General features: G+C 39.7%; 1 protein-coding gene across 13 annotated transcripts in view; it reads left to right on the top strand.

Moving 5' to 3' along the window:
* Mpp7 (membrane protein, palmitoylated 7 (MAGUK p55 subfamily member 7)) overlaps positions 1 to 14,184 on the top strand; it is a 278,928-nt gene that overhangs the window by 171,907 nt on the left and 92,837 nt on the right. For all 13 annotated transcript variants that reach the window (NM_001081287.2, NM_001360860.1, XM_006526327.3 and 10 more), the window contains 3 exons: positions 10,878 to 11,009; positions 12,109 to 12,190; positions 13,345 to 13,430. In NM_001081287.2, coding sequence (NP_001074756.2) covers positions 10,878 to 11,009; positions 12,109 to 12,190; positions 13,345 to 13,430 — 300 coding nt within the window. The remainder of the gene's footprint in view (positions 1 to 10,877; positions 11,010 to 12,108; positions 12,191 to 13,344; positions 13,431 to 14,184) is intronic.

Below are 14,184 nucleotides of genomic sequence, written 5' to 3'. Positions count from 1 at the left end.
AGCCTGAAGAATGGATGAGGCTTCACTAAAGGAAGTTGGAGGAAAAGTTGAGCTTCCTTCTGGATCTATTCTTCTTAATAAACAGGCATCTGTGCACCTGAGAGACACTCAGGCGTAGACCTGACTCCAGGAGTCCACAGCAGTGGCACATTACAGGTCTGGTGTTCAATTTCCTGTAGATGCTTCTGAGCAACAGGCAAACGCATCAGCTGTGATTGGTGATGATGGCACATGGAAACACAATTCTTATTTAACGTCTGCCCTTTGAGAGGAAAATCTATATGATGAAGAATAAAATTACCTCAGTAAGAGCAGGAAAATGGAATGTCAAATGCCTTCTCATTGTCAAAGTACAAAATATTGCTAAGCAACAATATTTCTAAAGCAAAACTGTTAAGCACGATGAACTTGAAATCTACAAACTTGTGTTTGAATTTAGACATGGAAATAAGTCCAACTCCCACCCCAAATAGGTAGCTGGTGTTGTTAATATTACCTATAATATTGTAACTGTTATTTAAACATGTCTTAATTAGTCATCTATTGTTCTCAATGTAGGATGTCGTTGACATTGAGATAGTGAGCATTTCATTGCTCATCTTTCACTGTTCTGGGCAGAGCATTAGCTTCTTCTAAAGGAGGTCTGCTGCTGATTCATTAAAAACTCCCATCTTATCAAAAGTCTTCTCTGCTGAGAGATATTTTTGCTGGGTATAGGATGCTAGCTTCACAGTATTCTTTTCAGGTATTTTAAAGGTGTTGTGCTGTTGCTCTATACATTATTTTATGTCTGATAGAAGTTACTTTCATCTTCACTCCTTTATGTGTAATGTGCTGTTTGTTTTTTTTTTCTGGTACATGATTTTAGAATTTTCTCATATGTTAAGCAGTTTTATTTAATGTTTCTTTACATGTATTCAGGTACTTGAGCTTCATGAACATGTGAGTTTATTATTTTTTTACTAAATTTGGGACATTTTTTCCATATTTTCTGAAACATAGTTCATACTTCTTCAGAGAGTCTAAGTACCTATTTTAGACTATTTAAAATCCCACACGTGTCTATTATTCCATTTTTTTGTATTGGTGTTTTGTCTGCATATATGTGTATCATGTGCTCTGGTGGCCCTGAGGGCCATATGCCCGGGTACTGGTGTTATAGACAGTTGTGAGTCATCAAACAGGTACTAGGAAGTAAACCTAGGTCCACTGGGCGAACAGCCCACACTCTTAACTGCTGAGCTATCTCTTTAGCCCCTCCCTTAATATATTTTTATTCTTGCTTCATTTTGGATAGTTTATATCACTTTGTCTTCTGCAGAGTTACTTTCTCTTTATGTAACCATGATATGGTATATATGTGTATGGTGGTGGTGGTGGTGGTGGTGGTGGTGGTGGTGGTGGTGGTGGTGGTAGTGGTGGTGGTGTGTAGTACCCCACATACAGAGGTTAGAGCATAACTTTCAGCAGCTGGTTTTCACCTTTTACCTTTTTGGGATGGAGTCTTATTTCTGATGATTCACAGCATGTACAAGGCTAACAGACCCACAAACATCTGGGTGAGTCTACTGTCTTCACCTTGTGTCTAGCCAGGGGTTTATGGAGATCACATATGGGGATTAGATACTACCACATCTGGTTTTCATGTGAGCTCTGGGGATCCTGAGGTCATCAAGCTTAATTTTACCTACTGAGCCATCTCCCTAGCCTACATTAATAGCTTTTAATACATGTGGTAATTTGAATATGCTTGGCCCATGGAAAGTGACTGTACTGGCTAGTTTTGTGTCAACTTGACACAGCTGGAGTTACCACAGAGAAAGGAGCTTCAGTTGAGGAAATGCCTCCATGAGATACAACTGTAAGGCATTTTCTCAATTAGTGATCAAGGAGGAAGGGCCCCTTGTGGGTGGGACCATCTCTGGGCTGGTAGTCTTGGATTCTATAAGAGAGCAGGCTGAGCAAGCCAGAGGAGGCAAGCTAGTAAGGAACATCCCTCCATGGCCTCTGCATCAGCTCCTGCTTCCTGACCTGCTTGAGTTCCAGTCCTGACTTCCTTTGGTGATGAACAGCAGCATGGAAGTGTAAGCCGAATAAACCCTTTCCTCCCCAGCTTGCTTCTTGGTCATGATGTTTGTGCAGGAATAGAGACCCTAAGACAGTGACCTTGTAGGAATAGTGTGGCCTTGTTTGGAGGAAGTGTGCCACTGTGTAGTCAGACTTTGAGGGCTCCTAGGCTCAAGCTCCATGCAGTGAGGAAGAGCTTCCCCTCCTGGCTATCTGTGGAAGACAGTTTCCTTCTAGCTGCCTTTGGATCAAGATGGTTCTTCCAAAACCAAGTCAGCCTGCATGGTACCTTGCTTCTCACCATGATGATAATGAACTGAACCTCTTAACTATAGGCCAGCAGCATTAAATGTTTGCCTTTATAAGAGTTGCCTTGATCATGGTATCTCTTCATAGAACACTGACTAAGACTATTGTTTTTAGCTGATTATACCTCTGAGTAATTTCAGAATTTTGTTCTGTTTCTTCAGTTTTTTGATCCTTATGAGTAATGCTTTTTTTGACATGTCTGGTACGTTTTGATTGGTCTATATTCATGTGTGCTTGATATTGAGCACAGTAGTGTTCTTATAGTCAATATCTGTGATTCTTTTTCTGTCATACAATTAAGTTACTTGGGCAAGTTTCGGCCCTCTGAGGTTACATTTTGTTCAGTTAGCATGTCACAGCTTTTAATCTTTGGTTTATTTTTAACAGTCATGAGGATTCCCCTGCACTAAAAACCAGGAGCTGTCCTTGCCCTGTGCAGGCTGCAGAGGTTGTTGCAGGCTGTGCAGGCTGTTTTCATCATTTTCCTGTTGTTAATTGAAATATTTGAGGCTAAGTATTAAGAGAGGAGAGAGAGAGAGAGAGAGAGAGAGAGAGAGAGATTGATTGATTGATTGATTGATTTAAGTCAGAGTTTTAGAGACACATTCCACCAGTCCCTGGTTAAACATATTTGGAAAATGTTGAACATGTACTGTACACATACAAAAATTATTTTCTTGTCACTATGTACTAAATAGTACAGTACAACTATTTCCATAGTATTTGCATTGTGTTGAGTGATAGGAATCTACAGGTGTTTTAAAGCATGTAAAATGTGCACATAAGCTTGTGCATGTATCATACCATTTTATGTAGCACATGAGCATCTGAGGAAGTTGATATGAGTGTGACTCTTGGACTCACTCCTCTGAGATGCAAAGAACAATTGGCATATATATTAGAGTTGTTAAAATTGTTTAATTTAAAAATTGATACCATTTTGCCATCCAGAGCTTCTGATATCTTGATAACTAATATCAGCAATGGAATAGTATAAAGTATCAAATATAATACATGAGCAATTCTAATTGTGCATAAGCAAATACAATACTGAGGACAAGAAACCTAGGAATAGGGCTGGGGAATATAGCTTGGTGTTTAAATGGTTATACTCCTAGAACCATGTAAAGCCAGGCATGGTAGTTGTTGCAGACAGAAGCATTCAGAAGCTGTTGAGTCTCCTGGATTGGTATGCACACCCACCAGAGAACAAGTCTCTCTCCATCACAGTGGAGGGCCATGACTGACAGCAGATGTTGTCCTAACTTCCACACCTGTGCAATAGTGTATATGTCTGTACATCATACACAAACACATACAAAGATAAAAATAGAATAATAAAAACAAACACACTTTTTAAATAAACCAAGGAGCATCCTTCTGTAATGGATGTTTTGGCCAGGCCTCAATGAAAACGAATTATTTAAGATGAAGAAAGAAGGAAGTGATAGGCACATAGAACCTAGTATAATACTTTCTGTGGGCATGGCAGTGGTGATGTAGTCTATCCCATCTTATCCACCTTGGTTTTGTAGCATGACATTTACCACAGACTATATGAAATCAATAGTATTATAACTCCCATCAAACTTTACAGAAACAGGTGGTATAGTTTGTTCATCTTTGAGTTGGATTAGGAAGATTGAAATAGGTTTTGAATATATTTGAGAAGTATATTTAGTAAGCTATGGACTAGATATTCTGACTGGAGAGGAGAACATGATCTCTAGCTAGAATCCAGTATGGATAGTGCAGAAAGTGAGACCTCTCAAATGCATTAATCTGAAATATGATGTGCAGAGTTCCAGCATTTTCTACCTTCATTGATCTATATGAGACAATGTTATAATATACTTTTATTCTTTAATATGTACTCATTACACAAAAAAGTCACAAATCAGTGAATGATGGCATTGACCAATTCTCTGTTGATAAGAGAAAAAAATGTATACAAACACACGTGCATATGCATATACATATGAGGGAGAGGAGAGGATATTATGTATAAACTCACTTTATATGGAAGATGACCCTGAATATCTGATTTTTGTGCCCCTAACTCCTGGGTGCTGGGATTATAGACATGTACCACCACACTTGGTTTATACAATGTTTGAGAGTCAGCTCAGGGCTTCTTAGACACTAAACAAGCACTGAGTTACATCCACAGCTTAGGGGAAAAAATAAACATATATGAAAACACCCATATTTCTCAGTGTCACATGACTGAAGATCAGAGTTTAGATCAAAACATGTTATAAAAGGGTGTGGCAGTTACCTATAATCCCAGCACAAGGCAAGCAGAGAAGAGATCACCCAAGAATCTGGCGGGCGCCGGGTCACCTTGGGTGCGGAGTCCGCAGACACCCCCAAGGTCCCATAGAGGACTCTCCATACGATCTTAGGACCACCAACGAGTGGAACACAACTTCTGTTCCAATCTAATCGTGCAGGACCTGAGACAGCATTAGAGAAGCATTAAACCCAGCCTGACCAGGGTCACAAGTCCCTTCCAGTTGGTGCCAGCACTTGGTCACCTGAGCACAGAGTCAGCTGACTTCCCCAAAGTCCCCTAGAGGACAGCTTCTGCGACAGACCCTGTTTCAGGCTCCAGACATCTGGACACCCTCCCTGCCAGAGGAGAAGTGTCCACCCTGCTGGGGAGGGCTATGCTGGAGCACCTGGGGGAGGCATCTTGGTTCCCGGATACCTCCAAAACTAGTCTATGCAGGTGAGAGTGTGGACTACAGAAGCTAACAGCTTCTGTCACAGACCTAAACAACACAGCTTCTGGGACAGATCCTGTTTCGGGCCTTCATCTTCTGCCAGGAGGGAGGTTCGAACGCCAGATATCTGTGGACCTTCCCTGTATGAGGAGCGCTTGCCTGCAGAGAGTTCTCTGACCACTGAAACTCATAGGAGAGAGCTAGTCTCCCAGGTCTGCTGATAGAGGTTAACAGAATCATGAGAGGAACAATCTCTAACCAGAGACAGCTATAACAACTAACTCCAGAGATTACCAGATGGTGAAAGGCAAATGTAAGAATCTTGCTAACAGAAACCAAGACCACTCACCATCATCAGAACGCAGCAATCCCACTTCACCCAGTCCTGGGCAACTCAACACAGCCAAAAAGGTAGACCAGGATTTAAAAGCATATCTCATGATGATGGTAGAGAACATCAAGAAGGACTTTAATAACTCACTTAAAGCAATACAAGAGAACACTGCTAAAGAGTTACAAGTCCTTAAAAAAAAAGAGGAAAACACATGGAAACAGGTGATGGAAATGAACAAAACCATACTAGACCTAAAAAGGGAAGTAGACACAATAAAGAAAAACCAAAGTGAGGCAAAGCTGGAGATAGAAACCCTAGGAAAGAAATCTGGAAACATAGATGTGAGCATCAGCAACAGAATACAAGAGATGGAAGAGAGAATCTCAGGTGCAGAAGATTCCATAGAGAACATTGGCACAACAATCAAAGACAATGCAAAATGCAAAAGGATCCTAACTCAAAACATCCAGGAAATCCAGAACACAATGAGAAGACTAAACCTATGGATAATAGGAGTAGATGAGAATAAAGATTTTCAACTTAAAGGGCCAGCAAATATCATCAACAATATTATAGAAGAAAACTTCTCAAATCTAAAGAAAGAGATGCCCATGAACATACAAGAAGCCTACAGAACTCCAAATAGACTGGACCAGAAAAGAAATTCCTCCCGACACATAATAATCAGAACAGCAAATGCACTAAATAAAGATAGAATATTAAAAGCAGTAAGGGAAAGGGGTCAGGTAACATATAAAGGCAGGCCTATCAGAATTACACCAGACTTTTCACCAGAGACTATGAAAGCCAGAAGATCCTGGACAGATGTTATACAGACACTAAGAGAACACAAATGACAGCCCAGGCTACCATAACCAGCCAAACATTCAATTACCATAGATGGAGAAATCAAAGCATTCCACCACAGATCCAAATTCACACATTATCTTTCCACAAATCCAACGCTTCAAAGGAAAATAACAACAAAAAAAAATACAAGGACAGAAACCACACCCTAGTAAAAGCAAGAAAATAATCTTTCAACAAACCTAAAAGAAGACAACCACAAGAACAGAATGCCAACTCTAACAACAAAAATAATAGGAAGCAACAATTACTTTTCCTTAATATCTCTTAATATCAATGGACTCAAGTCCCCAATAAAAAGACATAGACTAACAGACTGGCTACACAAACAGGACCCAACATTTTGCTGCTACAGGAAACCCATCTCAGAGAAAAGGACAGACATTACCTCAGAATGAAAGGCTGGAAAACAATTTTCCAAGCAAATGTTCTGAAGAAACAATCTGAAGTAGCCATTCTAATATCGAATAAAATCGACTCCAACCCAAAGTTATCAGAAAAGACAAGGAGGGACACTTCATACTTATCAAAGGTAAAATCCTCCAAGAGGAACACTCAATTTTGAATATCTATGCGCCAAATGCAAGGGCAGCCACATTCATTAAAGAAACTTTAGTAAAGCTCAAAGCACACATTGCACCTCACACAATAATAGTGGGAGACTTCAACATACCACTTTCATCAATGGACAGATCGTGGAAACAAAAACTAAACAGGGACACAGTGAAACTAACAGAAGTTATGAAACAAATGGATTCAACAGATATCTACAGAACATTTTATTCTAAAACAAAAGGATATACCTTCTTCTCAGCACCTCATGGTACCTTCTAGACAGATATCAGGTACTAAATTAAATCAGGATCAGGTTAATGATCTAAACAGTCCCATATCCCCTAAAGAAATAGAAGCAGTCATTAATAGTCTCCCAACCAAAAAGAAAAAAAAAAAAAAAAGCCCAGGACCAGATGGGTTTAGTGCAGAGTTCTGTCAGACCTTCAAATAAGGTCTAATCCCAGTTCTTCACAAACTATTCCACAAAATAGAAACAGAAGGTACTCTACCCAACTCATTCTATGAAGCCACAATTACTCTGATACCTAAACCACAAAAAGACCCAACAAAGATAGAGAACTTCAGACCATTTTCCCTTATGAATATCAATACAAAAATCTTCAATAAAATTCTCGCTAACCGAATCCAAGAACACATCAAAACAATCATTAATCCTGACCACGTAGGTTTTATCCCAGGGATACAGTGATGGTTCAATATACGGAAATCCATCAACGTAATCCAGTATAAACAAACTCAAAGACAAAAACCACATGATCATCTCCTTAGATCTGGAGAAAGCATTTGACAAAATTCAACACCCATTCATGATAAAAGTGTTGGAAAGATCAGGAGTTCAAGGCCCATACCTAACCATGATAAAAGCAATCTACAGCAAACCAGTAGCCAACATCAAAGTAAATGGTGAGAATCTGGAAGCAATCCCACTAAAATCAGGGACTAGACAAGGCTGTCCACTCTCTCCCTACCTATTCAACATTGTACTTGAAGTCCTAGCCAGAGCAATTAGACAACAAAAGGAGATCAAGGGGATACAAATTGGAAAGGAAGAAGTCAAAATATCACTTTTTGCAGATGATATGATAGTATATAAGTGACCCTAAAAATTACACCAGAGAACTCCTAAACCGGACAAACAGCTTCGGTGAAGTAGCTGGATATAAAATTAACTCAAACAAGTCAATGGCCTTTCTGTACACAAAGGATAAACAGACTGAGAAAGAAATTAGGGAAACTACACCCTTCTCAATAGTAAAAAATAAAATAAAATACATTTTTGTGACTCTAACTAAGGAAATGAAAGATTTGTATGATAAGAACTTCAAGTCTCTGAAGAAAGAATTTAAGATCTCAGAAGATGGAAAGCTCTCCCATGCTCCTGGATTGGCAGGATCAACATTGTAAAAATGGCTATCTTGTCAAAAGCAATCTACAGATTCAATGCAATCCCCATCAAAATTCCAACTCAATTCTTCAACGAATTAGAAAGGGAAATCTGAAAATTCATCTGAAATAACAAAAAACCTAGGATAGCAAAAACTCTTCTCAAGGATAAAAGGACCTCTGGTGGAATCACCATGCCTGACCTAAAGCTTTACTACAGAGCAATGTGATAAAAACTGCATGGTACTGGTATAGAGACAGACAAGTAGACCAATGGAATAGAATTGAAGACCCAGAAATGAACCCACACACCTATGGTCACTTGATCTTTGACAAGGAACAAAAACCATCCATTGGAAAAAAGACAGCATTTTCAACAAGTGGTGCTGGCACAACTAGTGGTTAACATGTAGAAGAATGCGAATTCATCCATTCCTATCTCCTTCTACTAAGGTCAAATCTAAGTGGATCAAGGAATTCCACATAAAACCAGAGACACTGAAACTTATAGAGGAGAAAGTGGGGGAAAGCCTCGAAGATATGGGTACAGGGAAAAAATTCGTGAATAGAACAACAATGGTTTGTGCTGTAAGATTGAGAATCGACAAATGGGACCTCATAAAATTGCAAAGCTTCTGTAAAGCAAAAGACACTGTCAATAAGACAAAAAAACCACCAACAGATTGGGAAAGGATCTTTACCTATCCTAAATTAGATAGGGGACTAATATTCAATATATATATATATATATATAAAAATCAAGAAGGTGGGCTCCAAAAAATCGAATAACCCCATTAAAAAATGGGGTGCAACACTTAAACAAAATATTCTCACCTGAGGAATACCGAATGGCTGAAAAGCACCTGAAAAAATGTTCAGCATCCTTAATCATCAGGGAAATGCAAATCAAAACAACCCTGAGATTCCACCTCACACCAGTCAGAATGGCTAAGATGAAAACTTCAAGGACAGCAGATGCTGACGAGGATGTGGAGAAAGGAATTCTCCTCCATTGTTCGTGGGGTTGCAAGCTTGTACTCTGGAAATCAGTCTTGTGGTTCTTCAGAAAATTGGATATAGTAGTACTGGAGGATCCTGCAATACCTCTCCTTGGCATAAATCCAGAAGCTGTTCCAACCGGTAAGAAGGACACATGCTCCACTATGTTCATAGCAGCCTTATTTGTAATAGCCAGAAGCTGGAAAGAATCCAGATGTTCCTCAACAGAAGAGTAGCTACAGAAAATGTGGTACATTTGCACAATGGAGTACTACTCAGCTATTAAAAAGAATGAATTTATGAAATTCCTAGGCAAATGGATGGACCTGGAGGGTATCATCCTGAGTGAGGTAACCCAATCACAAAAGAACTCTCACAATATGTACTCACTGATAAGTGGTTATTAGCCCAGATACTTAGAATACCCAAGATATAAGTCACAATTTGTGAAACTCATCAAACTCAAGAAGAACGAAGACCAAAGTGTGGACAGTTTGCCCCTTCCTAGAGTTAGGAACAAACCACCCATGGAAGGAGTTACAGAGACAAAGTTTATAGCTGAGAGGAAAGGACGGACCATCTAGAGACTGCCACACCTGGGGAATCCATCCCATAATCAACCTCCAAAAGCTGACACCATTGCATACACTAGCAAGATTTTGCTGAGAGGACCCTGATATAGCTCTCTCTCGTGAGACTATCCAGTGGCCTAGCAAACACAGAAGTGGATACTCACATTAGCTCTTGGATGGATCACGGGGCCCCCAATGGAGGAGCTAGGGAAAGTACCCAGGAGCTAAAGGGATCTGCAACTGTATATGTGGAACAACAATATGAACTAACCAGTAACCACAGAGCTCATGTCTCTAGCTGCATATGTATCAGAAGATGGCCTAATCATCCATCAGTGGAAAGAGAGGTCCATTGGTCATGCAAACTTTATATGCCTCATTATAGGGGAACGCCAGGGCCAAGAAGTAGGAGTGGGTGGGAAAAAAAAGAATCTGGCTGGTCTTACTAGCTGAAGCGTTGTTCATCTCTGCATTCAGAGAAAGGCCCTACCTCTGCATACAATTGACAGGGATCAAGGAAGACACCTGATATTAACCCCAGGCCTCCACATGCACACAAATAGACCCATGCCCCATGTGCACTCACATACATATGCACCAACATACATACATGCATATATGTTTCATAGTCATATTCAAAGATGTTTTTAAAATTTAAAGAAGACAGTATCTCAAGCTTCTGTCTACACATTGGCAATGTGTCTGTGTCCTCATTTTTTCCAAAAGGAATACTGATGACATTTGCCCCAGCTGTTACCCTATAGGAATTACTAGGGCAAACACAGGTTAGAAAGAATGGAATGCAGATTGATGCTATATGTCAGTGGTATTGGAAGTGGAGGTACAGGTGCAGTAGAATAGGTCTGCCTTCCACAATCCCACAGGACTGCCCCACCCCACTCCCTGAGCTGAAGACACCCTGCTTCAAATGGTTTCCTTACAATCAATATGACAAGAGCACAGTAGTGTTTGGTCTTTATTTGTACTTCAATGTATTTGTGGTTTCATGTCTGATGAATGTTTTATGAACCTTTGGTGTTGCAGGCTTTGCTGTCAGTACATGATACTGTGGCTCAAAAGAGTTATGATCCTGTATTGCCTCCCGTGCCTGACGATATTGATGATGAGGAAGACTCTGTGAAAATAATCCGCCTGGTCAAAAATAGCGAGCCCCTGGTGAGACTGTTCTGCATCTATCTTCAGACATGAGTAGATCTCACAGGGAGCCAAATCAGATGAGCGTAAAGCATTATACTTCTGTTTATGATATGCTTCTTCTGAGCCCCTACACCGTAAAGATAAATAAGACATCTTCATCCAAAGGAGATGACTCCGAAGAACTAACAAAAATCCAAATAAAATAATAGGCATTCTACTGCTTTTTAATAGCAATAACCTTGAAATATAACCTACTGACAGGTGTAAGAAAATATTTATCATGTAGCCAAGTATGCCTGATTAGAAATTAAATGATGCAGTTGAAAATTGTGCTTATGGCTATTCTAGAAAGCTGATTTATTTTAAAAAAATGAAGAGAAATTAACCTGGCATCTAACATTTGACAATATAAATAGAACTGTTTATTTTGGCATTAGAATTCCTATGGTGTTGAACTGCAGCAAGGGACCTGGGACTGGTGGAATAATGCCCCATTTGCACCCAAAGAACTCACGTCCTAATCTCCAGAGCCCTGGGTGGATTCTGTTATGGATCTCAGGAAAAACAAAACAAAACAAAAGACCCAGATTATCCAAAGAGATATTTTGTTTTCATGATGTATGTCTGTGTCACAAGTATTCTTGCTACATTTATCTTCTGGGACTGGGGGCACAGCTGGTTGTAAATCACCATGGGTGCTGGGAATTGAACCTTGGTCTTCTGTAAGTGTACTACATACTTTTAACCACTGACCCCTCATCTCTCCAGCCTTCTATCGTGTGATATAAGGACACAATGAAATGAGCAAGTATTCCAAAGTAAAACAATCTAAGATAGTTTAAAGAAGAAAATGTTTGCATGAGTTGGAAGATATTTAAGACCATATGAATTTTTAATTGTGCTGAAGTACTAAATGGCATGTAGCTTAAGTTTTGTACATTCTGAGGAGTCTCTGAAGGACAGTCGGTATGTTTGCTCCCTGACCTGTTTCTTTTTGTAGTAGTCTCTAGTTGTTTCAAGTAAGAGTTATTTCACACTTCTGTCTTACAACCCATTTCACAAATCTTCTCACAAATGCCTTTTTTCTTCTCTTACCATTTTTTTTTTTATTTGAAAGGGTGCTACCATTAAAAAAGATGAGCAGACCGGAGCAATCACTGTGGCCCGAATCATGCGGGGAGGAGCTGCAGATAGAAGTGGTAAGGGCTTCTTCATTCGTTGAAGAAAAGCAAATTGTGTTGTGTTCTGAGAGTAATTAAGTCTTTTGATCCAATATAGCAGAACCAAGAACAAGATGTTCCTCACTATGTTGAAATGTAGACACCAGACAGATGCATAGTAGATGAATCTCCCTCCGTGGTCTTAACTTATACAGTCTTCCCAAGTGTTCTCCACAGTACTGAGGTCAAACCTATGACCTTGGCCATTCTCGTTAAGTGTTTCTGCCACAGAGATAGAGCCCTCACCTACAAGTTATATTACGATTCATTTTACTCCTTCTGATACATACTGCTTAGTGCATGCAATTTTTGTTAAGATTCATTATATATATATATATATATATATATATATATATATATATATATATGAGTACATTGTTGCTGTCTTCAGACACACTAGAAGAGGGTATCAGAACCCATTACAGTTGGTTGTGAGCCACCATGTGGTTGCTGGGAATTGAACTCCGACCCTCTGGAAGAGGAGTCAGTGCTCTTAACCACTGAGCCATTTCTCCAGCCCTAGTGCATGCAATTTTTAAAATGAATTTACAAATTTTAGGTCCTGGTTTGTTGTACAAGTGTGAGGACCAGGTTTTATCAACAACATACACCTTAAAATCCAAGTGTGGTGAAATGTGCTTATCATCCCAGTTCTGAGGAGTTCTAGAGGCCAACCCGTGTAACAGATCTAGGTGTGTTCCAGGCCAGTGGAAGATCCATTCTCAACCCGTGTAACAGATCTAGGCGTGTTCCAGGCCAGTGGAAGATCCATTCTCAAAAACAGGGTAGTTTCCCTCTTAAGTTATGATGCCAGATTTGAGCACTGGTCTATGTCTATACAAATAGATACATATCTGTGCAAACATGATATGTGTGACATGTACACAGTCATACCCAATAAAAATAGTGAATAATAAAAATGAATTACTTTCTAAGTTATCAGTCATTCCTGTTATCTACTTGTATAATAGTCATCATTGGAGACGTGCACAATCGAAGCGTGTGAGGTGTGGAGGCCTCCTTTTGGCACTGAAGTCACTTTGAGGAATGGCGGCCAGTTGAATGTTGGAAACAGTCAACAGTCACAGTGTTGTTTTGTGGCTCTGCTCACTTACTGGGTTTGTATTTGTCAGGTCTTATTCACGTGGGTGATGAGCTGAGGGAAGTGAATGGAATCCCAGTGGAAGATAAGAGGCCTGAGGAAATAATAAAGATTTTGGTAAGCTGTTACCTTTTTGTAAATCTTAGGTTTCTCAGCCTGGTTTAGATTGAGCCCTTCAGATTCAGAGTGCTGCTCGCATGCTTAGAAATGCTTCTGTGTTTAGTGTCAATATGCTCCTTCACGAAGTGAATGTAGGCAGCAGTCACAATCTGCTGATGTGCCTTGAGGGTACAATGAGGTTATAATAACTGCGGAATTTCTGGTCAGTGTGAACATGGCGTTTGAACTGCTGGTGTGAGGCTCTTTCTGACCCACTCTCATAGTGCTAAAACTTGAATGAAACTGTTTTAGTCATAGGAATTGTTAAGTCTTAAGTTCAGGTATAGGGGTAAGATAGAAATGCAAACCTATAGCAATAGAAAGATGACTGAGTACCTCCAACAGACGTCTTTATAAATGTCCACCAACAAGGAGGTAGCCTTGGACTGAAACAATCAGCAAGTATCTGTGGTTCATGGAATTACTGTTTTAATTAAATGGGACTAGACATTCGTCTGTCTTTAAATCTTTCAATGGATTTGTTATACATACTGTTTACCTTCCTACCAGAATAAAACTGACCTGGCTGTGCTTAGTTGCTTTTCCAATGCATATTGCTGCCAAGTGAATTTCACCCATATTCGTAACCACAGAAAGGACAGTATCTGGTATCAGGTTTTTATTTCATCAATTATGGATACCAATGCTTAATGTCAGGATCTTATCTTTGTGTCATCTGTTCTGGTCACTAACTATTACACTCATTTCAAGC

This window comes from Mus musculus, chromosome 18, assembly GCF_000001635.26.
Source record: "Mus musculus strain C57BL/6J chromosome 18, GRCm38.p6 C57BL/6J".
Lineage (NCBI taxonomy): Eukaryota > Metazoa > Chordata > Mammalia > Rodentia > Muridae > Mus > Mus musculus.
Note: the sequence above shows the minus strand (reverse complement) of the source record. Positions and strands in the feature narration are given on the sequence as shown.